Source organism: Pichia kudriavzevii, chromosome 1, assembly GCF_003054445.1.
Source record: "Pichia kudriavzevii chromosome 1, complete sequence".
Classification (NCBI taxonomy): Eukaryota; Fungi; Ascomycota; class Pichiomycetes; order Pichiales; family Pichiaceae; genus Pichia; species Pichia kudriavzevii.
In genome coordinates, this window is record NC_042506.1 from 1,795,811 (window position 1) to 1,820,265 (window position 24,455).

A 24,455-nucleotide genomic window follows, 5' to 3' on the forward strand; every position below is an offset into this window, starting at 1 on the left:
GATGATTAATTAATGCATTCATCCATGTGTGATCAATCAATGAGTGCTATTTATTAAAATTACGTTTATCCAACCGAATACTAACCTATTATTACAGCCGAAGACGTTGAAAAATCGTGTTGAGGATTTATGCAACTGTCCAATAAGTGAATTTGCTAAGAAGCTAAACTCACTGTCTCTAAAAACATGGGATGGTACGCATCCAAATTTAAAGCATTATGTTCCTTTATTAAACAAAATTGACTCAATTTTTGAGGAACATATTAAAAAGTACAAGCTATCGGAAGATCAGATTTTGCCAGTTGATGTTCCTTATGATGAGGTTGAACTTCTTACTACATGTCTTAACTATTCATATCAGCTTCTTGAATATAGTACAAGTAGAGATATTTACAATTCCCATGGATATGTTGCAGATTTAATGTTTTCTAACAATATTGACATTAAGATATCAGCTTTAAAATTGATCTGTTGTCTCTCTGAAAAATTTGCCTCTCACTATCCCATGAAGTTTTCTCTATCTAAGAAGCACCGGGATTTGTTGATCAGTTTCATCAAAACATTTCCTCCAAACACTATTGGATCAGAGCCTGGTCCAGTTCCTATTACTGTTAAGAGCATTGATCAAGAACAACATACTACGACTATTAGGTCGCCATCTGTTGTTTCTGATCAGAATAGCCCATCACCAAATAAGAAGCACAAGAAATCAAAGAGTAAGGATAATAAGGACGGAAATAACATCAGTCTCTATGATTGTTTGCGCTCAGATACCACTATCCCCGTTAGATGGACATCACTTAATTATGAATACTATTATACTGGTATTACTGCAAAAGTTCAAAACTCCAAACAAAGCGATAGCAGAGAAAAAAAGGCAAAAAAACAAAAGAAGGTTAAAAAGTCTGCTCTTGGTGAAGGATTGCGTACATTTTCTTTGACATCCGAATCATTGAAAAAATTATCCCTGCAACAAATCTTTGACAAAGCAGCTACAGTTATTCCCAAGGAGAAATGGACTGATTTTGTTCTACATGTCTATATTGCAATTGCTTACAGTGGCTCAGATTTTGACTGTCTTGCTCTACGTGGAAAATTAGTTACTTTTAAATGCTGCTCTGTTGCTGCGGCTTCCGCTAATATTAGCTATAGTTCATTTGTTGGTTTAGTGTTTGATGAGGAACCATACCTTTTAAGCTACATGTGTGATCTCATTAATCCGGACAACCACGTTCCAAGAGAACCAGTTATTGCAACACTAAGAGCATTTGTTAATATTTCAAATAAAAGAAATGGGGCTTCTGATTTAATGAGAGCCTTGAGTGGTAATGTCAATCATGGCCTCTTATTTCACATATTGAAGCATACATATAAAGTAGTCGTTGATGGTACTTTTAATAATGATCAGGCCTATATGAACTATTTATACAATATACTTGCTAATTTGATTGAGAGTAAATCTTTGGCTTCACATTTGCGTTCCGCTGGTCTGATGAAAATCTTTCTAGATTTTCTCTCTTTGAGAAACAATTACAGAATGACAAGATCTGGACCACTTCATTTAATTGAAATATTTATTGAACGGTCTGTCGATGCATTTGATGATTTTGTTGCAAATGATGGTTTTAATGTGATTATTTCTCTACTTGAATTTGAAGTTGATTTTGCCATTGAAAACCCAGATTACGAAGGTGGCGCACCAAAGGAAGCGAATTTATCCCATTTAATAACTGCCAGACAAGTAAAGTTGCTAAATTTTCTTCTCAAGTTGGTTATATCATTGATTTCTACATATCCAGGTGATCAGATGAGAAATTTATATGACTCTCCCATGTTGAAAAGCTTGATTAAAATCCTAAAGAATATCAAAATTTTTGGTCATGAATTGTTATTCAATTGTGTGAGAATCATTGGAACCATTATCAACAATGAGCCAACTGCTTATTCTATCCTAAGTGAAGCTTGTGTGATTGATACGTTCATCGAGAGTTTTGACACTTTTTTGGTCCCCAATAGTGACCTATTATTAGAGTTGCCTGATACTATCAATGCCATTGCATTGAACAATAGTGGATTGAGCAAAATTAAGGAATACAACATTATCCCTAGATTGTTTTCTATTTTTAGGGACGTTAAGATTTGTAAGCAATTAGTGGTAATTGAAAACGTCATGAATTTAGGACATGCAGTAGATGAGTTGGCCAGACATCACCCAGAACTTAAGGATACTATAAGTGCAGAAATATTGCGGTTAATAGACGAAATTCCGAATTTGGTTAGATTTGAAGCTATTGATTTTTATCAGTCCAAAAACGGATCACTATATCATAGCCAAGAAGAAGAGAATATTCATACTGAAGAAGGGAACCACAGTCTGGTGAGGTGGGATAACTATGAGCAATCGGTTATTATTCAATGTGCCCTTATATTTTTGTCTTCAATTTTTGAAAATGTGAAGGATTGGAAGAAATTATTTACCCAAATCAACATGAATAACTTCTTTAAATTTATTTGTTTGGAGAATGCGCCATTTGATTACTCCCTGTCTAAGACAATCATCCACTTTAGAAATATCATTAAATATATTGATCAAACTTCACGTTCCCACTGCTTACCGTTTTTAAAAGATCGTATTGTTGACACCCTGGGCAGTCTCGAAGAGTTTACTAATTTTGCAAGTGAAGATGTTTCCTTTTTCCAACAATTTGAAATGAGAAAAGATGGCAATTCGCAGAGAAAGGCTCATAATGTGCTTTCAAAGTTAGGTATAATGAACTGTCTACTATTCGTGATGTCTGATTTCTACTCAAAGTTGCACAAATACCAGCCAAACAAAATTCTCGATATTGCGGAATTATTCGGTTCGGAATCTGGATTGAAGCTGATTGAACGCCTTTGTTTATTTTTTAGAAGACTAACATTAGAAGAAGTTATACTGCATGTGAATACACCAACTGAAGTGGCTAAGAACGCTTTCACTCTAGTCCAAGCTATTTCACCCAAACAGAAAGAAATAGGTTACTCTTCTTCAGAAAATGGAGATTGGGAGGGAACGAGTGCAAAGTTTAAGAACATATCAATTTTGTATTTTAATTTTTCACGTTCAAAATTTTGGTTAAGAAACATTTTCAACAGTTTTTGTTCAATCAATTATGGTAGGAGATCAGATAACAGGACTTTGTTTGGTATCGCTACACGCTACGCAGTTGGTATCATTGACAAATATACAACGACTATGATGGATATGTTGGTCAGCCTTAAAACAAAACATCAGCAAATTAGATGCGGCTTTATTTTTTGCCTATTGAACCAGTTATATTTAAATTTATTTCAATCTTTTGGAGGCTCATCTCCTGTGAATCCAACTATGAGCATATGTCTTTTACAAAACAAAAACTATCCGGTTTTGAAGAACCTTGCAGTAGAAGTGTTTGCCTTGTTGGGTACCCTTGACGTTGCAAAGATAAAGAAAGCATCAGAGCAAGAATTTATAACAATTGAGCTAGAAAGTCTTGCGTTAGCCCTGGCTTCCGAGATTCTTCATATTCACGCTGATGTTGGATCAGTCAATACAATTGGCTCAATTCCAAATGGTGATAAAATGTACTCCTACTTGAGAAAAGATGCTGAAGAATACTATAATATGGAGGTTATTGTCAGCCTTCAAGTACAAGCTGCAATTGCGAATTTTGTCATGTTGCAAGAGCTTTTATCTGACTCTGGACTCAAGCTACTTGAAAGGTATCCGGATCACATACCTGATTCACTCATGGAGGGAATTGTTGAAATCAGTAAAAGTGCATTTGCTAGTTTTGAAACTGATCGTTTGAGGTTTAGAGGTAGGTTATTCCCTATCTCTGCGGCCACCACTTCGCCTTCGGACTACAATATTGCTTTTCTAAAGGATGTTGGTTTTTCAGACGAAGAAGCAAAGGAAGTCTTAGTCTTTTATAACGATGATATGGAGGCCATCCTTAGAGAAGATGAAGAATCGCTTGCAGAGAACTTCAGTTCAAGGTCTTTGAACTGGAAAGCCCTTCTAAACCGGAAGTATATTCCTCCCCATATCGAGCCAGTTAAATTGAACTATTTACCAAAATATGATATTGATACAATTGATGATCTTTATTTTCACAGAAGCACTAATGAATCTACATTTATTAATTACTGGATTGAAATTGTTCAGTTGTATCCAAAATTAGCAAGTAATATTTCAAGTCTAATTGTTGCTATCTTCGGAAGACCTCTACATGAAAAAATGGAGGACATTATTAACCCGTTGTTCCATACCATTACCCTGATGGATTTTAGCAGCAACAACGAATCGTTGAGCAACAAGATTTCATCTACTTTGACATTGGTTGGTTTTATCCTAAGCAACTTGTCGTTTACAAAGTACTTTTCTATGATTGAGAAGTTTGGAACATTTTTATCAGCTCATATCATCGAAAAAAATATTGAAAAATCGTGGTTTTCTAGTGCTTTGATGATTTTTACCAAAATATTCTCAGAGGTGATTGTTCCCTATGCCCCAGCTGCTCCAAAAGTCAGTGATCCATCCAAATATCCACCTTACTTGGTATCGATTCCTGATACACCAGTTATTAAGGCGGAACTTGAAAATTCAATATTGAGCTTAGTTTTAAACATTGAAAAAATACAAACAGACAAACTGTTGATTGAGGTAACGAACATCATTGTTTTGCTTTGTAACACTGATGAAAGAATTTGTCTTCTTGCTAAATCAAGGGTGCTCAAATCTCTAATAAGTTTTGTCAGGAACAACAAGTGCTCCACTCAAATACATTCTCAAATCATTAATGTCATTCGAAGATCTGTCGAATGTGACCAAGTAGTTAAGAACTTTTTCCAAAAAGAAATTACATCCATTTTGAAAGCAAAAAGCGACGCCAAAAAACCGAAAACCAAAGATTTGAAGGTTTTTTTGGATGAAAACTCTGCTCTTGTTTTAAGAAATGCAGCATTGTTTGCAGAGGTTATTGGGGAAAAGTGTATCCTAAAAAAGGCAAACAGGAATTTCAAATCTCCTTTGATATCTCTTATGACTTCTGAAGATATGTCTATATTGGAAAGACATGGAATCTCTACCAAAGGAGGTAAATCATATGAATCCACTAACACCACGGATATTATGTATTTTCTTCTCTCGGAACTAATGGTCATTAGTAGGAAAGAGATTATGGAAGATGTCAATCGAAGCGTCAAAGAAAAGGAGATTCAAAATAAAGGAGAGGCGGAAAGGAAGAGAAAAAATGAAACTAACGAAATAATTGGTAACAATCGAAAACTAGCGTATGTTGTTTTTTTGCTCCAGACGGTTGCTGAGCTGCTTTTCTCTTACACTTCATGTAAAACGGCTTTCTTGACCTTCTCTAAGAAAATGAAGTCCAATGATAGTAAAAAGCCACGCTCCACTGCTTTGAATATGTTAATTCACAAGTTCATTACTGTCAATCCGTTTGAGAAAGAAGCTAATGAGCTTCACAATGTTCATGAATTACTTACATCTTTGGGGTCTGCATGTATCATGGGATTAGTTTCAACTGTCCCTGTTGAAGGCGCAGAATATATCGATTCCAAAATGGTAGATGAAAGCATCGCCTTTTCAAGAAAATTCACAGTCGATATTATAATCAAGATATTAAAAGAAACTGAATTTTCTAAAAAGAGTTCAATTATTAAATATGGTAGAATTGTTGATCTTATTAACCTCTCTAGAAAACTGTGTGGTGAGAGCTTGGGAAATGTTGTATCTGTTGCTGTTGATTTGGAGGCGACTAAAAATGATAGTTTCTATATGGCAAAGGAGCTGTTGGATAAAAAATTCACTAATGTTGCTACAGGTATAATTGCACGCCTAGATATGAACTTTCCATACACGGAGCAGGTTTCAGAATCTATTCTAAAAATGCTTTCGCTTCTTGGTGAAATTAAGGTAAAATATCAAGATGCCTTTAGGTCAGATCATGAAAGTGGCGATGGTGAAGAGGAGGATTTTGGGGAAGACCTTGAAGAAAAAGATGAAGAGCCTGATTTATTAAAAAATTCCACATTGGGTATGTACGATCTTGATGAAATTGAGGATGAGGATGACTTTGATGATGACTTTGATGATGACTTTGATGATGAATTTATGGTCGATGATGGTATTGAAATAGTTTTATCCGAAAATGACAATGACTCGGATGTTGAGATCATTGATGAGCTTGATGGAGATGTTGAGGTTGAGGTAGATGATGCTGATGACGATGATGATATAAATAGTGAAAATGATGAAAGCGAGCTTGATACAATTTCTGAGGATGGGGATCATGATGAGCATGATCGTCATGGCGAAAATGGCGACGATGAAATAGAGCTTTCTGATGTTGCACGTGAAATGCGGGATGCTCAAATAGATTTTGTGTATGAAACGGACGATGAGGATAACGAAATGATAGATCAGGAGATTGACGATTACACGTCGAACGAAGGTGAGGGGATTTCAGATTCGGAAGAGTATTCAATAGAAGTTGAAACGGATACTGATTCTGAAACTGATAGTGAAGAAAATAGTGACATTATCGAACTAGAAATTGATAGTGAAAATTATTCCAATAATAGTGAAAGCGATAGCGATGATGACTCTGTTATATTACAGGAATGGTTGGATGAAATTGAGAATGAAGGTGAAGATAATATTGCTGGCCAAAGAAGTAGAAGAAATTCGAGCTTACGTGGCCATGGTAATTTAGAGGACAGTTTTCCTCCTAGAATCCTACTACCGCAAATGGGTTCAAATATCCCTATTTCAATGGAAACAATTGAAGGTCCAGATGGAAGAACTTCGTTCATAGAATTTACCCAATCATTGCTTGATAGAAGAAATAATACACAAGTCCCTGGTTTGTTAGATCTTAGAAGAGCTTTTGAACCCTTCATTAGAAGCTCGAATCATTCTCACTTTATTATGATCAAGTCTACTACACAGAGATGGCAAGAGGTGTCTGAGTTGTACACTGGTAAAAATGTTGTTTATCGTGTTTTTCCAGAAATAATTAACTTGATTGAAGAGAGGAGTGAAGTCCTCATATCTGAACAAAACAGGATCAAGGAAGAGAAGGAGAAGGAAAGGAAAACAAAGTTTGAAGAAGAAGTTAGAAAGAGGGAAGAAGAAGAAAGAAGAATTATTGCACAGCTTGAACGAGAAAACAATAATATGGAGGATAATGAAAATGACAACGAAAATGAAGAGTCCAACGCTTTGGAAACCAGAGAACCAGTAATGGTGGAAATTGGAGGAGAAATGATTGATATTGCTGGTACGGGTATAGACCCTGAATTTATGAGCGCATTGCCTGATGATATGAGAGTGGAAGTGTACCAGCAACATCTGAATGAGATGAGAGTGGAAGAAAGAGGCAGAGAAGCAAACGGAATTCTAAGGGGCTTTTCTTTGGGTGAGGATCCTTTCGGTATCCACCTTGGATCTGAAGATGACGATGATGACGGGACTCATGCTTTTCATGGACGAAGGGACTTTGATGAAGACGATAGAAGCGATGGTTTTGAATCTGAAGAAAATTTTGAGGACGGTTATGATGACGAAGATGACGACGATATTGGTGAGAGCAATGACCATGGCATCTATAGTATTCATATGGGTGGTGAGAATTCCGTTGAACTGCAAAGGTCCAACCGTTCAACCAACACTAACGAAAACGCAGATACGATGGCTGGTTCAAAAAAATCCACCAAGTCATTTTTTACTTCACTCATTGATAAGCCAGGCATCGCCTCGCTTTTAAAGCTGTTGTTCATTCCTCAAGCCTACTACAAAAGAGAGCTATTCTTAAAGACAGTTGGATTTTTGTGTTTGAATAAGCACAGTAGATCCGACGTTGTTGCATTGATTCTCTACATTTTGCAAGAAGGCATCAAAGATCAAAACTCTTTGGCAAGCGTTTTTGAACAAATATGCAACAGAGCATCCAAGGATTCTAACAATGAAACTTTAGCTAGAGCTGTTCCGACTGTTTGCCCGCCTAATTGTACGGTGACCTCTTTGGCCACCCAATCTATGGACGTGATTCAGTATCTTCTTGAAAACGAAAAAAGTATGCGTTTCCACTTTCTAACCGATCAAGATGCAATTTCATTCATGAAGAAAACATCTAAAAAAAGTAAGTTAAAGGACAACAGTCATAAATATCCAATCAATATTTTGCTGAATCTATTGGAAAATAAGATTATCAAGGATGATGCCAACTTGATGGATGTTTTATCTCGTTCTATTCAGATTGCAACCAGACCTTTGCCTACCATGAAGTTGAAACTACATCAAATTGATCAAAAAGACAATGGAGAACAAGTCAAAAAATTACCACAATTACCTAATATACCTGACAAAAGCTTAAAGCAAATTATCAATGTATTGATAACTGATGAGTGTGCCAACAAAGTTTATCAGCAAACGATTGTTTCAATTCAGAACTTATCAGTTCTAGAAAACGCAAGGATAGTTTTCCCTAAGGAGTTATCTAAAAAGGCTACCACACTAAGTTCTAAGATTGTAAAAGAATTGAGGGAACTTATTGTTGAGCTAAAGGATCGACCAGAAAACAAGAATGTTGAGGATATTTCCTCCTTGAACCAATTTTCTTCCGGCTCCTCAGACTCTGCTAAGCTATTGAGAATATTAACTGCACTTGATTATTTATATCAATCTAAAGATAATGAAACTGATGATATACAGGAACTAACAAGTTTATACAGAAATTCAGCTTTAGGGCCTCTATGGGGTGCATTGAGTGACTGCCTAAAATTGTTAAGAGAAGATGACGAGATGAACTATATTGCATTTATTTTGTCACCCTTGATTGAAGCTCTAATGGTTGTCTGTAAACATAGTAAGGTTCAAAGAATGAATGTTTTGGATGTACTAAGATATGAAGAGAAAGAGTCTTTAGATTTTGCAAAGGAACCGATTGAAAGTTTGTTCTTCACCTTTACCGAGGAGCACAAAAAAATCCTAAATCACATGATAAGAAATAATCCGAAATTAATGAGCGGACCATTTTCGGTATTAATAAGAAATCCTAAGGTGTTAGAGTTTGATAACAAAAGGGTTTATTTTGATCAAAAATTACATGAAAATGATTCTAGTGATAACCGTGAAAAGCTAACGATTAACATTAGGCGTGATCAAGTATTCCTTGATTCATATAGAAACATGTTCTACAAGCCAACTGAGAAGGTTAAAAAGAGTTTATTAGATATCAAATTCAATGGTGAAGAAGGTGTTGATGCTGGAGGTGTTACAAGAGAATGGTACCAAGTTTTAAGCAGGCAAATATTTGATCCTAATTATGCGCTATTCATTCCTGTTGCGTCTGATAAAAGTACCTTTCACCCAAATAGAACATCATGGGTTAACCCAGAGCACTTGTCATATTTTAAATTTGTTGGAATGATTATTGGTAAAGCCGTATATGATGGGTATGTACTAGATTGCCACTTCAGTAGGGCTGTTTTCAAGATGATACTAAGTAAACAGGTATCACTCAAAGACATGGAATCATTAGATTTAGATTACTACAAGTCACTAGTGTGGATGTTAGAGAATGATATAACTGATATTATTGTTGAAACATTCAGTGTCGAAACCGATGATTATGGTGAGCATAAAGTTATCGACCTAGTTCCTAATGGATCTAATGTTTCCGTTACTGAAGAGAATAAGCAAGAGTATGTTAAGAAGATTGTTGAGTATAGGTTATTGACGTCAGTTAAAGACCAAATGAACAATTTCCTTGAAGGATTTTATTCAATGATACCAAAAGATTTAGTATCAATCTTTGATGAACAAGAATTGGAATTGTTAGTTTCAGGTTTGCCGGATATTGACGTTGACGACTGGAGGAATAATACTATTTATGAGAACTATTCGCCATCCTCACCGCAAATCCAATGGTTTTGGAGAGCTGTTAAATCATTTGATGCGGAAGAGCGTGCTAAGTTGTTACAGTTTGCAACTGGCACATCGAAGGTTCCACTAAATGGATTCAAAGAGTTGGTCGGCATGAATGGCATCAGTAAATTTAGTGTTCACCGTGTATACAATTCAACGGAAAGGCTTCCAACTGCACATACATGTTTTAACCAAATTGATTTGCCAGAATATGAAAGTTACGGCAAGTTAAGGAATGCATTGTTACTGGCCATTCGTGAAGGACATGAAGGTTTTGGATTCGCTTGATCTATTTCTTCCATACTGTATTTAGTCTGCTTTTATAAGTATTTAAAGTTGATTGTTTGTTACCTTGAACGGAAATGAAACGGTTTGAGATATATTTACAAACCCAATTTCCTAACTTTCCCCTAACAGTTACCAAGTAGTTCCAGTTCTCCTTAAGTTGATAAAATTAATTGCAGATATTTGATGGTCAGGACATTTTGGCTCTAGTACTTGTCTTCGCTACCGAAAGGAAACATGATTTTTTCATTTTGATTTTTTCCTCTGCAGAAGGCAGTCTCTAAACATGAACTTGTAGGCCTTTGATCTCACTAAAGTAACAAATAGGAAAACCAGATACGTTAGACAAGTCTGAATATAAGCCAGGTGATAATGAAAAGACGATTGAGTGAGGCCTTTGAAGAGGATGATATTTCGAAAATACGCATACATCCATTATTACAGACTCCGCAAGCTGAGGCCACACCTATCGTGCAAGCGCAAGAATGGAGAAATGGAAGTATAAAGAACGTCAATCCATATTACCAATCTGAGGAATATTTTGAAGATAAAGGACGCCGAAAAGTTTTGATTGGGGTGAATGTAGCTGGTGAACAACGGTCACGTGGAGATGCATTTCGTGAGAGATTGAGAAGGGAGAGAGAAGCCAAGGAAAGAGAGAAGGATTTGGAACGCAAAGGGCACGTACCTAATCTTAGGCTTGGGGAGGAAAAGTATGCGGAATCTATTATTGAGCCAAACTATGTCGAATGGTGGGATCGTGATTATTTTGATCGCCGGGGAAACTTACTAGACCTGGGTAATATTGAACTAATTACTAGCTATGTGCAACATCCTGTGATTATTGGCGGCGTAAGTAAAGGTGAAAATATTGAAGAGAAGGTATATTTGACAAAAAAGGAAATGAAGAAGCTCAGAAGAGGCAAGAGGAAGCTTGCAATTGAGGAGAAGCGAGATATGATTAAGCTTGGCCTACTAAAGAACGAGGGTGATAAGGTAAGTTTGAAGAATTTGCCCAATGTTCTGTTGAATGAAGGAGTTGCTAATCCTACTGAAGTAGAGATGAGGGTCCGTGAACAAGTTGCGAAAAGAAGGGAGCAACACGAGGCAATGAATGAGGAGAGAAAGCTCACTAAGGAGCAACGAAATGAGAAGAGGCTGCGTGGGATTGAGAGAGATGTTGTGAAGAATGGAGTGTACTGTTTGGTTGCCATTATTAGAGGGGAAATTACGGGAAAGTTGAGATACAAGGTAGGTAAGAACGCAGCAGAGCTAGAATTGAATGGAATATGTGCTTCTGTTGCCGATAGGAGTTTAGTTGTTGTTGAAGGGGCCAGCAAGAGTGTTGAAAAGTACGAGAATCTTTTTGAGAGGAGAATCGACTGGAGTGCAAATGGGAGTCGACTTAACATACTGTGGAAGGGCAAGATAGCGTCAAGTAAATTCCAAAAGTGGAGCATGTATGCATTTGATGGGGACGTTGAAATCAAAGAGTTTCTACGAGGGTTTGGAATTGAGAATTGGTGGGTTGGATATGATTGATTGAGTGATTGGCTTGATAGTTCAATGATTTATTTATTTACAAGAGTCATATATACAACTAAGTTAAACTAGATTATATCTATTCATTGATCTTGGCAAGAATATCAGCATCTCTGAAGAGTAAAAATTCGTCCTTCTCAACGGTGACTGGGGTACCGCCGTGTTGAGGAATGAGCACCTTGTCGCCGGCATTCAAGGTAGGCTCAATTAGTTTGCCCTCTGCAGTCTTGAAGCCAGGACCGACTGCAATAACGGTGGCAACGTTGTTCTTTGGTAAGTTTTGTTCTGGAATATAGATACCGGAAGAGGTTTGTTGAGGAACCTTGATTCTTTGAACGAGAACCCTGTCAAGAGTTGGAAGAATGGACTTGGCAGACTTGATGAAAGACATAGTTAAAATGAAGACGGCGGTGGAAGTGTTAGTGTGTACCTGAGAATATCTTGGCAAAGGTTATCCAAGTTGTGGTACAGTCACTCACAGTGAGACTATGGGGAAATTATCATGAGTATTTATAATTTCGCATTTTGTGCATTTCTACGTTAAGTGACCACTTTCGAGAAAATTCTACTGCGTTTATTTGTACATGATGGTAAGCCAAGGTTCTTCCTCTTGGGAATTCACATACCAACACAGACACACTGGGAAACCATCTACAGAGACCAAAATAACTATGGGTGCAGCATACAACATTCTGGGCAAACTCGTTCCTCCACATTACCTTGCCATTGGTACCATTCTAACTGTCGTTGGCGGTGTCCAACTTGCAACTCTCGGCGGTGACAAGGAGAGTGCACCAGCGGCAGCTCCAAAAGCTCCAGCAACATCCTCTTCCAAAGACGGCGAACTCGATGTGGAGAAGGCCATTGCAGACTTCTTAGCAAGCAACGAAAAGGCATAGTTGTATGTATTCTATACACATGGCGCCTCTATTTATTCTGTCTAACGTATATTCTATTTATTAAATGAAATGACTAGTTATTTTTTTTTGTCCCTCTCAGAATTGTCCCCTTCTCAAAGTGAAATAGCCATATAGAAACATGTTGCGCTATTCTGTACCCTACTATATGTTTTTTTTTTTGGCACTTGTTTTTCCCCCGCTGTAATCGTGCTACCGCACACTGAGTCTCACATTCCCGGAAATTAGCCTCTGTAAACGCGCCTCTCGACAATGTAAGACAAAGTCCCATCTTCACTACATGCACAAGGAGAGAATCGGACGGTTATCTCACCATTATCTGTCCCCCCCCCCCTTCTGTGCCATTCCACTAGAAGTCTGCGTATATACCTCCATCACTCCACTTTCCAAACTCTTATCCACTTATGCTGTTGCTACTCATTGGCGACCTCTACATCCCCGACAAGGCACCGCAACTCCCAGCAGCCTTCCGCAAACTACTGCGTCCCGGGAACACCGCCAACAGCAGCAACCCGCCGCATGCACATATCGACAAATTGCTCTGTCTCGGTAACATTACAGACTCTCCCTCCACCGTCGCCTTTCTCCGCTCGCTCGCCGACGAGTCGCATCTTCTTCGCGGCGCCGAGGACACACACCCAGCAGAGAAGGATACCGTTCTCGTACACGCCGGGGGGTTTTCTATAGGGGCAATTGGCGGGAACCAGGTTGTCCCCTCGGGAGACCCCTTGGCGCTTCTTGCCCATGCCCGAATGCTGGGCGCAGATGTGCTGGTCTACGGGGGTGCGTCTGCACCGGAAGCATATGTTCTCGAGGGGAAATTCTTTGTTGCGCCCGGCTCCGCCACGGGCGTGCTACCGGCCACCGGCAGCAGCGCCGACAGCGCCGACAGCGCGGGCGGTAGCACGCCCAGCTTCTCCCTGCTGGACGTTGCCGACGGGAAATGCACGCTTTATGTGTACACCCTCGTTGAGGGGGACATCAAGGTCGACCGTGTGGTGTTTGCCCCACAATGATCCAAGCTTATATTCCTCAATCCATCCTTTCTTCTTTATATTCAAGTACCCCTATATGACTCTCATCTATATAAGTCTCGTCTCCGCAAATAGGTAATAACCCTGACATAGTTTAACCCTCGAGGAAAAAAGCATTGCAGATTGCGCACCGGGACCTGGAAAAAAAAAAGTTTACAGGAACGCTATAAAAGCAATGGCCTCCCTCATTGCCCTGATGTTAGTCCTCAATTAAACATCAACATTTGGTCTCTATTGTATGCCTTGTTAGATAGTGTTACCTTGCGTTACACTAGGAAGGGAATGTGCCTTCTCCTTAGAGGGCCATCTCTGTATGGTTCTTTTTCTTTTCTTTTACATTTCTTCAGGATTCATATGATGACCAGAGTGCATTTGGCTCGAGACGTTGGAAGGACGTCTTGTCCTTCCTCATACGTTGATGTGGAAAAAACCACGCTACCTTAAAACAACTACTGAGAATCCCTAAACTGTAGAAGATGTTTAACTAAGTAATTGTTGTCTATACACGGTATCTATACCAATGGCGTCTGCAAGTCGTCCACTTGGCCCTTTTGGAACTTGCTCGGTACTAGCTCATCCAACTTGAGGTCCTTGCGCATATAGTATGCATCTTCCCCGTCTTGGTAGTACCCCTTCTCCACAGACAAGACGGTGAACTCTAAAGTGTCTCTGTATAAATGCAGAGCCGCTCTATTGCTTTCACGGACATGCAACGAAACATACTCACCGCCAAAACTCTCGCAGATGGCATAGAGGCATTCCCTCATCAACTTCTCAGCCAACCCCGTCCGTCTGTAACTCCTCATAACAGACAACGACGTGATGTGTCCATGTGGAGTCTTGTCGGCATCGGCGTCCGTGTCGTCGTCAGCCATCTTGCCTAACACATACCCAACGATCTTCTCCCCCGGCGCCACGTATTGGATGTCGCCCTTTTGCTCAAAATTCTCCTCCATGTCATCCGTCGACACAGCAACAAAGGACGCCTCTGGCCACGACAGCAAATGGTACAAATAGTATTTCATTGTATAGTTCTCCGGTAAATTATGCAAATTGGCATTTTGCATACCTTGTAGATCCCCAATTCTCGCCCGACGTATAGTAACTGGCATTATCTCTAGCTGTCCTGGTTACTCTAGTTGCACTTGTTGCTCCAGTTGCACTTGTTGCTCTCCTTATGCTAATATTGAAGAGGGGCGATCTTGCTAGACTTCACTAAAGCCTTTTGAGTTTCAGTCTTGGATCTGTTCTTTTTTTTTTTTTTTTCATAGTGAACGGTTCACAACTGAGCTCGATTCCACTTTTTCCCTCCTGCATGAATTTCATTCACTAGTGTAGTTTTCCATTTCTAAACTCTCTACCTTAATTTCGAACAGCTCTTTGTTAACCAACTCATTCATTACAAGATCAACGATAAACCAATTATGTCTAACCCCTCCAATGGTTACAATCCCACTCGTGGCCCGTCTCTGGGGCCTTCTGCAGTCCCCACTTTGACCGTACCTGCACAGGCTGCCTCTCCATTGACCTCCCCGGGCGCCGTGAAGAAGCAACAGGTTGTCTCCTCACAAATCTATGACAGAAACTTGAATCGTTCAAAACATCAGATATCTCTATCGTCTCTATCTTTTCTCTTTATGCAAATCATTCGGCTAAACTTGAATAACTCCAATTCTTTGTCTACTTTAGAACGTAAACTGAATAATTTAGGCTATTCAATTGGCCTGAAATATCTAGATCTAACCTCCTTACGTCTCAATGCCATCAATCCCTCGTCTTCAAAATCTGCATCATTAAACCAGAAGCGGTGTATAAGCATCCTAGAAATATTGAACTTCCTAACAACCTCTTTGTGGCCCTCCTTGTTTGATAAAAAGGCAGACTCCTTGGAGAAATCAAAAGATCATGCAAACCAGTTTATGATTATAGATAATGATCCTTGTATGTCTAGGTTTATCAGCCTGCCTAAAGATTACCAATCTCTTAACACAGAGGCAATTGTTGCAGGAATAATTGAGGGCGCACTTGATACAGCTTATTTCTCCTGTGAAGTATCTGCACATTCTGTCCCCTTGGAGAACTACCCCCAAAGAACAGTTTACTTGATTAAGTTTGAGCCATCTGTACTGGTCAGGGAGAATCGATAGATGCATGCACTTACTATATCAATGGCTATTAGTGAATGCACCTTGGAGACCTTACCCGGAACAGAAACGCCCCCCAGAGAAGTTTACTCACCGCAATGCGAATTGAAAAGTAATGAAATACCCAGCTCTTTAACATCCACGCCAAAATCAGCTACTAAAACATCTACACTTGATTGGCTGGATAAATGGATCAATTTGAGTAAGCTAAATAGAAAGAAAGTGACTTTCAAAGATAAAATTGAGGATGAGCCACCTCTTTCAATCCGTGATCTTAATACAAGTTGTCTTTTGAGAAGAAGAAGATGGGATTGGTATAATTACCAAAGAGTGAAGCTGTTTGATTATAAAATCGTGAAAGTATCCAGTCATTACTACAAATCTAAACAGCATCGAAATCTCGGCGATTTGTTGCCATTTTGAGTAGACTTCTTTATTTTGCTAGATAAATATTTTGTACTATTTTTTTTCTACCAATCTACTCTAGAAAACTCTATTGTGTTCTTCTAATTCCCGTATAAGCGTGGCATTGATGTTAGTTAAATGATCTGAGTACCTGAAATATTTTGCAAAAACAAATTCGGCACTAATAACTCAACCATCGTTCATTCTTATCAAGAAGAATATTTTTAACTTTCTAAAGCATAATTTTTTGCTACTTAACAATTATTTTAAGTACTAGTTGATTTGTTGAAATTTCTATACATAGATTTTGTGCTAAATGAATTCAGAAATATAAATCTCTCAAAAAACTTGAAAACTTTGTTCAATATTTGAGTTTTTGAAGGCCTTTTTTATCCCGGTATATTGCCCTAAATCTTTTGTTAGTTTTATATTTTATTTAGATATCTTTCCATCACTTGCCCTGTGCTCTTGACATAAATGATTAATAAGCTAATATGTTCACGGCTAAAATAGCACGGCTTTGAGTAGGAAAATACCACATTCTAAAACTTCAGAATCCTTTAAAAACTTTAAGATTTCTCTTTAACAAAACTTTTGTAATGTCCCTGTCAGAGCGTCATGATCATACTTAAAATAAAGGTATTTTTTTTTTGGAAAAGATTGAAATGCTGTCAAAAAGAGAAAAAAAACCAAGCATAAAGATCACATTATTGAAAAGTAAATGTCTTGAAGCTCATAATCTTGATTGTACAAGAATAATTAAAAATTGATAAGCTTCCCATTTAAATCACAATACTACTAAGGTAGATGATATATATTGGCAAAAAATAAATTTTTTCATTTGATAGTATGCCTAACTAAACTGATTGGCCTCATTGAGACTGCTAATTATCTTAGCAGTTTCGTATGCGAGATGCTAATTACCCACATAAACAGTATGGAGCTGGCAGAAACGGATCGGCAGAGTATTCAACATTGAGGTAATGTCACATTGTTTATGCAGATTAATTAGTAACAGGATTAGGTAGGAGCAGTACCTTGGAACTGTTACATAAAAAATCAACTATCTCTGTGTACTGCTTTTTAGATTAAGAGAGTGGTGATTTTAATATTTTAAGTTTCTTACAAAAATTGAAGCTTTTTTCCTACTGAATTAAGCATGACAAGGTTTTATTTTATACTAGACATAAGGGTATAAAATCTATTCTTCGGAGGGATGGCCGAGTGGTCTAAGGCGGCAGACTTAAGATCTGTTGGACGCATGTCCGCGCGAGTTCGAACCTCGCTTCCTTCAACTTTTTTTCTACGGAGAAAAATCTAATGCTTACTTATTTATTTTCCAAAGGTGCCTGCTTTTTAAAGTGAGCACCTAATTATACAGGCCTCCTAAATGTGTTGCCATCCCCTTCTTTTTCTTTGAGTATATCCATCCAGTTTTTTTTGTATTGGCAGGAGGCAAGCTATATAATGGGAGCATTCAACCAACACACTTCAGACATTAACTCTTATAAACTGACCCCTAAAAAAAGTATCGGGAAAAGAAAACATAGTGATTCAATCGACGCCCACCTGAATTATAATGCCAGTTTCAACCCACTAGGCACATCTAGAACGAGAATGATCAAAAAGAACCGAAACATGAATCAGATTTTTGGACAGAAACTATCTTTAAGCCGGCTCATAGAAACTTTGGATAAGGAAAAGTTGCAGAATTTAGTTAAAAATTTAATCAACGATAATCCTGAACTAACTGATAAGATTATTGAAAGCTCTCCAATAATTACCATAGACGATGCACTGAATGAATTAGAGAGAAAACTAGACATGATACTTGCCAATATTCCTTACAAGGTGGATATAACATCAGATTATTCATTTTTACGGGTCAAAACTCTAGTTAATGACTTCTTTCATTCGCTGTCAGACTATTCATTAAGTTTCTTGCCTCCTGTAGAAACAGACTTTACTGTTTCAATAAAGTTTTTGAAAAGATTTTTGTTGGAGATATTTCACAATTTGCCGGACTTTTCCGCCGTTGAGTACAAGTATTACCGCAACCTAACTATCGAAAAGTTTAATTTAATCCTGGAGAACTCAATAACTAATTATTTGAACGAAAAGAAACAAAACCTGTTACTATTGATTAATGAGAACTGGCTAGATGAATTCAAACAGATTAATGAATTGAATAACAACAGTTTTATGAAAATTCAGCTATTATTAGAATCTGAAATTGACAATTACTATAATTCTGGATCATTAATATTAAATACTGAAGTTAGTTCTGCAATTCTCGACAGTGACAAGGTGAATAAGTTAGAAGGTTTAGATAACCTGTTAAACTTTGCATATCAAAACCCACCATTGAATAACGTTTAGTCCCCATGATTAGTAGCGGACAGCGATTAACAAATATATCCATCCCCTTTCCGTAGCTGTTCTTCTTAATCATTTTTTTTCTTTTATAGCTTCTTTCCATATAACCCTTCTAAATTCACAGCCAAGTTTTACAATTTATTTTGACTCTATTTACATGATATAAAAATAACCTAACACTTACACAGTATTGTAGAAAGATTACAAGGATAAACCTAGTTTTTGTAATTCTTCACTTGGTGCAGTCTTCAAGTATTTTCTGATCAAATTTTTTCTAATATTCTTCTTAGTCTCTGGAGTAATATTTAACTTCTCGGATATTTGGTAAACAATATCCTTCTTTGATTCATCGTTTAATAGATTATTTAAGGTTTCAGTTAGCTTTAAATCATTTGAAAGTGATTCAATCTTACTTGAGAGACTGGAAATTGAAGTCGTAAATAACTCTTTGCTTGGAGACTCAACATTGGTATTTGAGATATTGTATTTGCCCATGATTTCAGTTATTTTTTCGACTTCTTCTTCGGTCAAGTTTTCCTTTCTTCTTAAAGCTTGAACGCTCGATAAGTCTTCATACAAAGAGTTATCTGAAAACTTTTCGTATAGCGTTCTCTTTTGTTCCAATAGACTACTCTTTTCTCTTTCCTCCTTTTGAACATTTGCTTTGGCTTCCTTTTGATAAGTTGCAAACTGTTGACCTTTATTCTTTTTGATTTCAGCAACAGCAAAGAATTTTCTTGCACTTAATGGCCTTGTCTGTTCAATTCTAACCAAATCACCTTCCCTACAGATATTACCTTCATCGTGAACTAAATAATCTTTCTTCTGGAGGAAATATTTTTGGACTTTTCTATCGAATTTTTTTTGCAAAATACGTACTTTGATGGTCTTCTCCATCTTACCTTGTGAAATCACAAACCCTAGGAAATTGAGTCTTGCCATGTTGGTTGATTGTTTGGTGTTTATGTTCCTTTTTAAGATCCAAGTCAATCAAGCTACTACAATTCAAGGTAGTGACACTTTCATCGTCCAATTCGCAGCTTATAAAAAATCAATTAAACAAGCTGAAAAAAATTATGTCGACGCGTCGACAAATAAATAGACTAACTTGGTGTTGCTTGCCATGGGAAGCTGTAGTTGACTTTATTGAAATGAACCAGAAATATTGCTTAGCAACATCCAAAACCGATATGGATGGTTTTTTTTTCTCAAAAAAAGTATCTCTTCAATAAAAAAAGAGTTCAGCCCACGACTTATATTCTTAATGGACATAAGAAATATAGAACTTGATTACTGCTATGCTTTTTTTGTGATATGAGGAACCTTTCTAAAACTGAATAGCCATACCATTTGCAAGCAAGTAAGCTTAGTTTCTTTTTGGTTCAATGAATTGAGAATGAAACCACGCATGGAAACTATTTTGAGAGCAAGTTTGTACCTGGAGTCGGCTCTTTAAGGGTTAACTTTAAATTTGCGTTTGAGGAGTTGCTCATCTGGTTATTGAAGGAATCCAACGTGGAAACATCTCGAGAGCTGAAACATATTCAACATTATCAAAAAGTTCAGCAAGATTTGGACGATGGGAGCCAGGCAAAATCCCGTTAAGTACCTTAAGGATTGTGAATTTGGTAAAATGGATGCCATTAACACAAGATCCTACATAATTACAATTTGATGATTGCCAGACAATTAGCTTGAGTAACTTGACTATTGACATCTAATCCGGTAATTCAATAAGCTTTGTGCACAAAACTCATTCCTTCAAGCTAACTATCTATGAGTAAATGAAAATTCATCAAATATATGTGTAGAGTAACATTAAGATATGATTAAATTCTTTCCCTTGTTGGTTCCTTTCATCGTAATAGCCAATGCTAAAAAAAAGAACTCTGTCCAATGAGTTTTAACGAAAATTATAGATAGTATTCGTATACATGTCATCCAGTTGCGTTTCCTTTCCAGGAAATTAGGTCAAAGCTGTTTATAAGAACAATGGCAATAACAACTGGTGAAAGAGGAGTTTTCAAGGGGGAAACTAAGTTCAGCGCTGTATTTCCGGCAGGTACTACAAAGCCAGCTACTTAGGTTATAAAGGAGAGCAGGGATTCTCAATTTATATGTTCGATATTCCAGAGTTTAAAGTGTTTTTGTGGTTCTCAACAGGAAGCAAGCTGATTACATCAGTTTTGATAATGTAATCTTATATTCAGCAAAAGGAAAAAAGATAACTCGGGTAATACTTTTACTTCGTCAGGGTGGTTTAATTGAGCAATACATTCCTAACATTTGTATTTTGTAAAACAAAAAAAGTGTTATTCTCAATTTGGTTGAAGTTAAACGTGGAAAGAAAATAATGCATGTAGGGTATTTTATTATATTCACAATTGAGGATGGTTAACGTATTTTGGTTATTTTGTTATAATTAAGCGGCAATACTCTGTCAATCTAAACAGAAGAAACACGACGCAGTATCACAAATGATGATGCTTTAGCCATTTGAAGCTAAATTAAGAGTTCTCATTTATAATGGAGATGTAAAATAATGCGTGATATCATGACCTCAATCCTGTATTGGGATACCGCAAAAAAACCTCTCTTAACGGCATACCAAATCTAACCGAATATCAACTAAAAAGATTGACTAGAGTTCCTATCTTGATAGGGAAAGTAAGTACGTTGATTATTTCTCCGTTAATTTCATATTATGAAAGAAGCCAAGGTAAGGTATAAGTTGTTCAATATAGTAAGACACGATATGACATGGCTGCACACTTTTGAGATTGATCAACAAATGTTTAATTATGCGAGTAGCTTGCTGTGGCAAATACTATTTTAGTTCTGTATTTTGGTAGCTATGTGAAGAGCTTGTACATTGCGCCTAACAGTGTTGCTGCCCCTAATAAACTGTGACATTTGTATTCTGTATCTTTACCAGTGTGTCTTCACTTCTCTTCCCCAATGTTGAAGCAGTATATTAGTCACTATTCTTTTCTGGTATTAGATTATTGCATTATATCTTCTTTTTTTTTCTGCTTCATTCAGTCATGCGAGCAACTCATGTAGTTTTGCACCTGCCTTTTTCCAGGACATAAACGGTGACCACAAACAGTAAGATCAATCCATTCCTATTGTTGCCTTTTCCCTTTTTTGAAATGCTTATTGCTATTTTGCTGTTACACACCTTCCTTTTACGCCGCCGAGGTGTATACTTGCTGTTTCATTTGATTTTACAACTTTCTTCATTTAACGTTGCAGCAATAAAGGTCCTACCAAGCCACTCAAATATATTAAAGAGCTTCCTATGGCAAGAAGTTTTTAGACTGGTTCCATAAATCTCCCTCAAATAGCCAATTAAAATGCACACTAAAGCCTCAGGTATACTTTAGAGTGTGCACAGGCAAGCTTCATTGAAGTTATACTCTAGAACACATAGTCCACTAGAAAACCTCTAATGTGAAGATTTGGATGTTTTCTTCGACTATACTGTACCCACTGGATGTGTATATTGAATTCATTGAAGCTTAGCCAAGTAAGGCCATGCTCTTTGAGCACATATCCGAGCTTAATTTGTAGATATTTGGAGTATCTAGAATTATTTCTCCTGGGTAGCACTCTTCCTTAACCATGGAAGCCTGATACACGTATATAAGATACACCTTAAGTTTTCAAGAGTCTGAAAGCCACTGTTGAAATATCTGATTCATGATTTTTTATCAGGTAAATGGTGTTCTCTTGAGGTGCCACTGCAGAATGTGTGGAAAATGTTCCAATTCTCACGTTTGTTGGATACTGTTCTCTGATATAAAATATGCATCGGAAAAGGCACGCATGAGGCAATTTTCATTCCCAATAAGCTTTCCCCCCAAATAGGAAGCAATTTTGCTCGTTCCACCCGGCGTGTAAATTACCTCTCGGTTGAAGATCCAAATAACCAACTAGGCAAAAAGAATGGTTCGATCTGATGCATGGAATCTTTTAAGGTGCATTAAGACCACTCCCGACTTGCGCCTGTTCTCATCCTAACTTCGAAAGTAAAAGAAATAACCTTAAAAATAAAAGTTACAATATTAATCTTAAAGATACATTATCTAAAGTATACATATGTTAGTTTTCTAACTATAGAGATTCATTACTTTACTGGAGTTTTTCATTTCTTTTATGAATCTTGGAGTGCCTGATCATATTTGAACGAACCGAGAACTTTTTACCACAGCCAGGCCATTCACACACAAAAGGTTTCTCGCCCGTGTGTATGAACATATGGGTTTTCAAGGCTGAAGGTCTATTGAAAACTTTTTGACAAATCGAACACGTTCTTTTTGTCCTTATCATTGCAGATTTTGATGCTTTGGCCGAATTCGACACAGACGCCAAGTTAGGATCGGTGTTTCTTCTGTTTATAATATCATTATCAACACTAGTGTGATGTGAAGAGTTTGACGAGTTGATCGCATTCATAGACACAGAGGAAACATACTGGTTGTTATTTGGATAGTCAAAATGCTCATCTGTGCCTTGATTGGTATTTAGAGAATATGGCGTGGTGAAGTGGGTAGGCTGAACCTGTACTTGAATTTGTCCTTGCCCTTGTCCTTGTGTCTGTGGTTGAGGATAGTAATATTCCGCCTGTGAATGACTCGACAGTTGATAGTTGCTCGGGGTTTTGTAGTCTAAATGTCCTGCATCTAATTTCGGATAGTACTTATAGTTTTGGGTCTGTTGGAACTGTGGGAGTACCTGCATATGCTGTCCATATTCGTTGATTATTGGGTATGTGTTCATGAAAACTGGACCTGTGGAATATGGGTTGACATTCACTGGTGTCATTCCGGCAATTCCGTAATTACTAGTGACGCTGGGAATTTTCTCTATATTGGATTGGTCTGCGCCTGAATTGGCTTCATTCATCGAGTTTACTTCATAAGGTATAGGAGCACTAGAGTTATTTGTCATAGGTACTGCATTGGCTGTGCTTGTATTAGGAGTTATGTAAGGAACAGGTTGTAGGATGGGTTGTTGTTTGTAGGGATAATAACCCGGAGTAGATTGAATTACTATTGGTTGTAAGTGCTGCTATCTTGATTGGACTGATTGCACATTGACCCTGGGAGAGAGGTATTCATCACTATTAGTTGTATTTGGATTGAAATTGCTATTATTACCGGAATGGTTTGAATCAATTGATGTTTTCTTCTTACTACTATCGTGATATGGTGAATAGTTTTGTGGCTGTTGCTGTAGCTGCTGCTGCTGCAAGGATTGTCCAACGTGTGGATTATTGGTTTGAGGGTAGACCTGATGAGCAGGATATAAGAATTGAGTTTGTTGACTTTGAGGCTGAGTGGGTAATTGGTGCGGTACTTTTGATTGCGGTGGAGATTGAGAAGTTGGCAAATTCCCCTTCTGGTTTGAAGTTGTTTGAAGATATTGTGGTTCCGTATAATTATGAACTTGAAAAGATGATGGATTAGTTTGAGTTAATTGAAGTGGTTGCGGATATGCAGGTGTATAAACCGATGGATCTTGCTGTTGATTTGAAGGGGGTTGCCTATAAAAATAAGCCTTTGAATCTGAACACATCATTAATGGAAAGTTTATGAATAAGCAGTTGGTCTTGATGAAGTGCTAGTGTCAATTGGTAAGTAGCAACTTTGTATGAAATTCGTAAAACCTATAGTAGTATACTAAATATGGGGGAAAATCAAAAATTCTTAAATTGATGTCGAGTGAATTCTGTCTGTAGTGTAACACTCGATCTTAATGATGTAGGGATGAACATCCA

The 24,455-nt window shown here is 37.5% G+C and overlaps 11 protein-coding genes and 1 non-coding gene across 12 annotated transcripts; 7 read left to right on the forward strand and 5 right to left on the reverse strand.

The window, feature by feature from the left end:
* Window positions 1-421: 421 nt before the first annotated feature.
* C5L36_0A08170 (uncharacterized protein) lies at window positions 422-10,258 on the forward strand (the record flags this gene model as incomplete). Its single annotated transcript, XM_029463836.1, has 1 exon — window positions 422-10,258. One exon carries the CDS (start codon window positions 422-424, stop codon window positions 10,256-10,258), a length of 9,837 nt encoding a protein of 3,278 aa, XP_029319696.1.
* Window positions 10,259-10,627: 369 nt separating this feature from the next.
* Window positions 10,628-11,797, forward strand: C5L36_0A08180 (uncharacterized protein; the record flags this gene model as incomplete). Its single annotated transcript, XM_029463837.1, has 1 exon — window positions 10,628-11,797. The coding sequence occupies one exon, from the start codon at window positions 10,628-10,630 to the stop codon at window positions 11,795-11,797; it is 1,170 nt and encodes a 389-aa protein (XP_029319697.1).
* A 79-nt stretch (window positions 11,798-11,876) lies between these two features.
* Window positions 11,877-12,188, reverse strand: C5L36_0A08190 (uncharacterized protein; the record flags this gene model as incomplete). Its single annotated transcript, XM_029463838.1, has 1 exon — window positions 11,877-12,188. One exon carries the CDS (start codon window positions 12,186-12,188, stop codon window positions 11,877-11,879), a length of 312 nt encoding a protein of 103 aa, XP_029319698.1.
* A 193-nt stretch (window positions 12,189-12,381) lies between these two features.
* On the forward strand, window positions 12,382-12,696 carry C5L36_0A08200 (uncharacterized protein; the record flags this gene model as incomplete). The annotated part of the gene is made up of 1 exon (XM_029463839.1): window positions 12,382-12,696. The coding sequence occupies one exon, from the start codon at window positions 12,382-12,384 to the stop codon at window positions 12,694-12,696; it is 315 nt and encodes a 104-aa protein (XP_029319699.1).
* Window positions 12,697-13,118: 422 nt separating this feature from the next.
* Window positions 13,119-13,730, forward strand: C5L36_0A08210 (uncharacterized protein; the record flags this gene model as incomplete). The annotated part of the gene is made up of 1 exon (XM_029463840.1): window positions 13,119-13,730. The coding sequence occupies one exon, from the start codon at window positions 13,119-13,121 to the stop codon at window positions 13,728-13,730; it is 612 nt and encodes a 203-aa protein (XP_029319700.1).
* A 530-nt stretch (window positions 13,731-14,260) lies between these two features.
* C5L36_0A08220 (uncharacterized protein) lies at window positions 14,261-14,860 on the reverse strand (the record flags this gene model as incomplete). The annotated part of the gene is made up of 1 exon (XM_029463841.1): window positions 14,261-14,860. The coding sequence occupies one exon, from the start codon at window positions 14,858-14,860 to the stop codon at window positions 14,261-14,263; it is 600 nt and encodes a 199-aa protein (XP_029319701.1).
* A 312-nt stretch (window positions 14,861-15,172) lies between these two features.
* Window positions 15,173-15,895, forward strand: C5L36_0A08230 (uncharacterized protein; the record flags this gene model as incomplete). The annotated part of the gene is made up of 1 exon (XM_029463842.1): window positions 15,173-15,895. The coding sequence occupies one exon, from the start codon at window positions 15,173-15,175 to the stop codon at window positions 15,893-15,895; it is 723 nt and encodes a 240-aa protein (XP_029319702.1).
* A 1,612-nt stretch (window positions 15,896-17,507) lies between these two features.
* C5L36_0Atrna5L lies at window positions 17,508-17,591 on the forward strand. Its single transcript has one exon. It is a non-coding gene; the product is annotated as a tRNA-Leu (tRNA).
* A 173-nt stretch (window positions 17,592-17,764) lies between these two features.
* Window positions 17,765-18,676, forward strand: C5L36_0A08240 (uncharacterized protein; the record flags this gene model as incomplete). Its single annotated transcript, XM_029463843.1, has 1 exon — window positions 17,765-18,676. One exon carries the CDS (start codon window positions 17,765-17,767, stop codon window positions 18,674-18,676), a length of 912 nt encoding a protein of 303 aa, XP_029319703.1.
* A 198-nt stretch (window positions 18,677-18,874) lies between these two features.
* Window positions 18,875-19,615, reverse strand: C5L36_0A08250 (uncharacterized protein; the record flags this gene model as incomplete). Its single annotated transcript, XM_029463844.1, has 1 exon — window positions 18,875-19,615. One exon carries the CDS (start codon window positions 19,613-19,615, stop codon window positions 18,875-18,877), a length of 741 nt encoding a protein of 246 aa, XP_029319704.1.
* A 3,192-nt stretch (window positions 19,616-22,807) lies between these two features.
* Window positions 22,808-23,626, reverse strand: C5L36_0A08260 (uncharacterized protein; the record flags this gene model as incomplete). The annotated part of the gene is made up of 1 exon (XM_029463845.1): window positions 22,808-23,626. The coding sequence occupies one exon, from the start codon at window positions 23,624-23,626 to the stop codon at window positions 22,808-22,810; it is 819 nt and encodes a 272-aa protein (XP_029319705.1).
* Window positions 23,627-23,746: 120 nt separating this feature from the next.
* On the reverse strand, window positions 23,747-24,256 carry C5L36_0A08270 (uncharacterized protein; the record flags this gene model as incomplete). The annotated part of the gene is made up of 1 exon (XM_029463846.1): window positions 23,747-24,256. The coding sequence occupies one exon, from the start codon at window positions 24,254-24,256 to the stop codon at window positions 23,747-23,749; it is 510 nt and encodes a 169-aa protein (XP_029319706.1).
* Window positions 24,257-24,455: the final 199 nt, after the last annotated feature.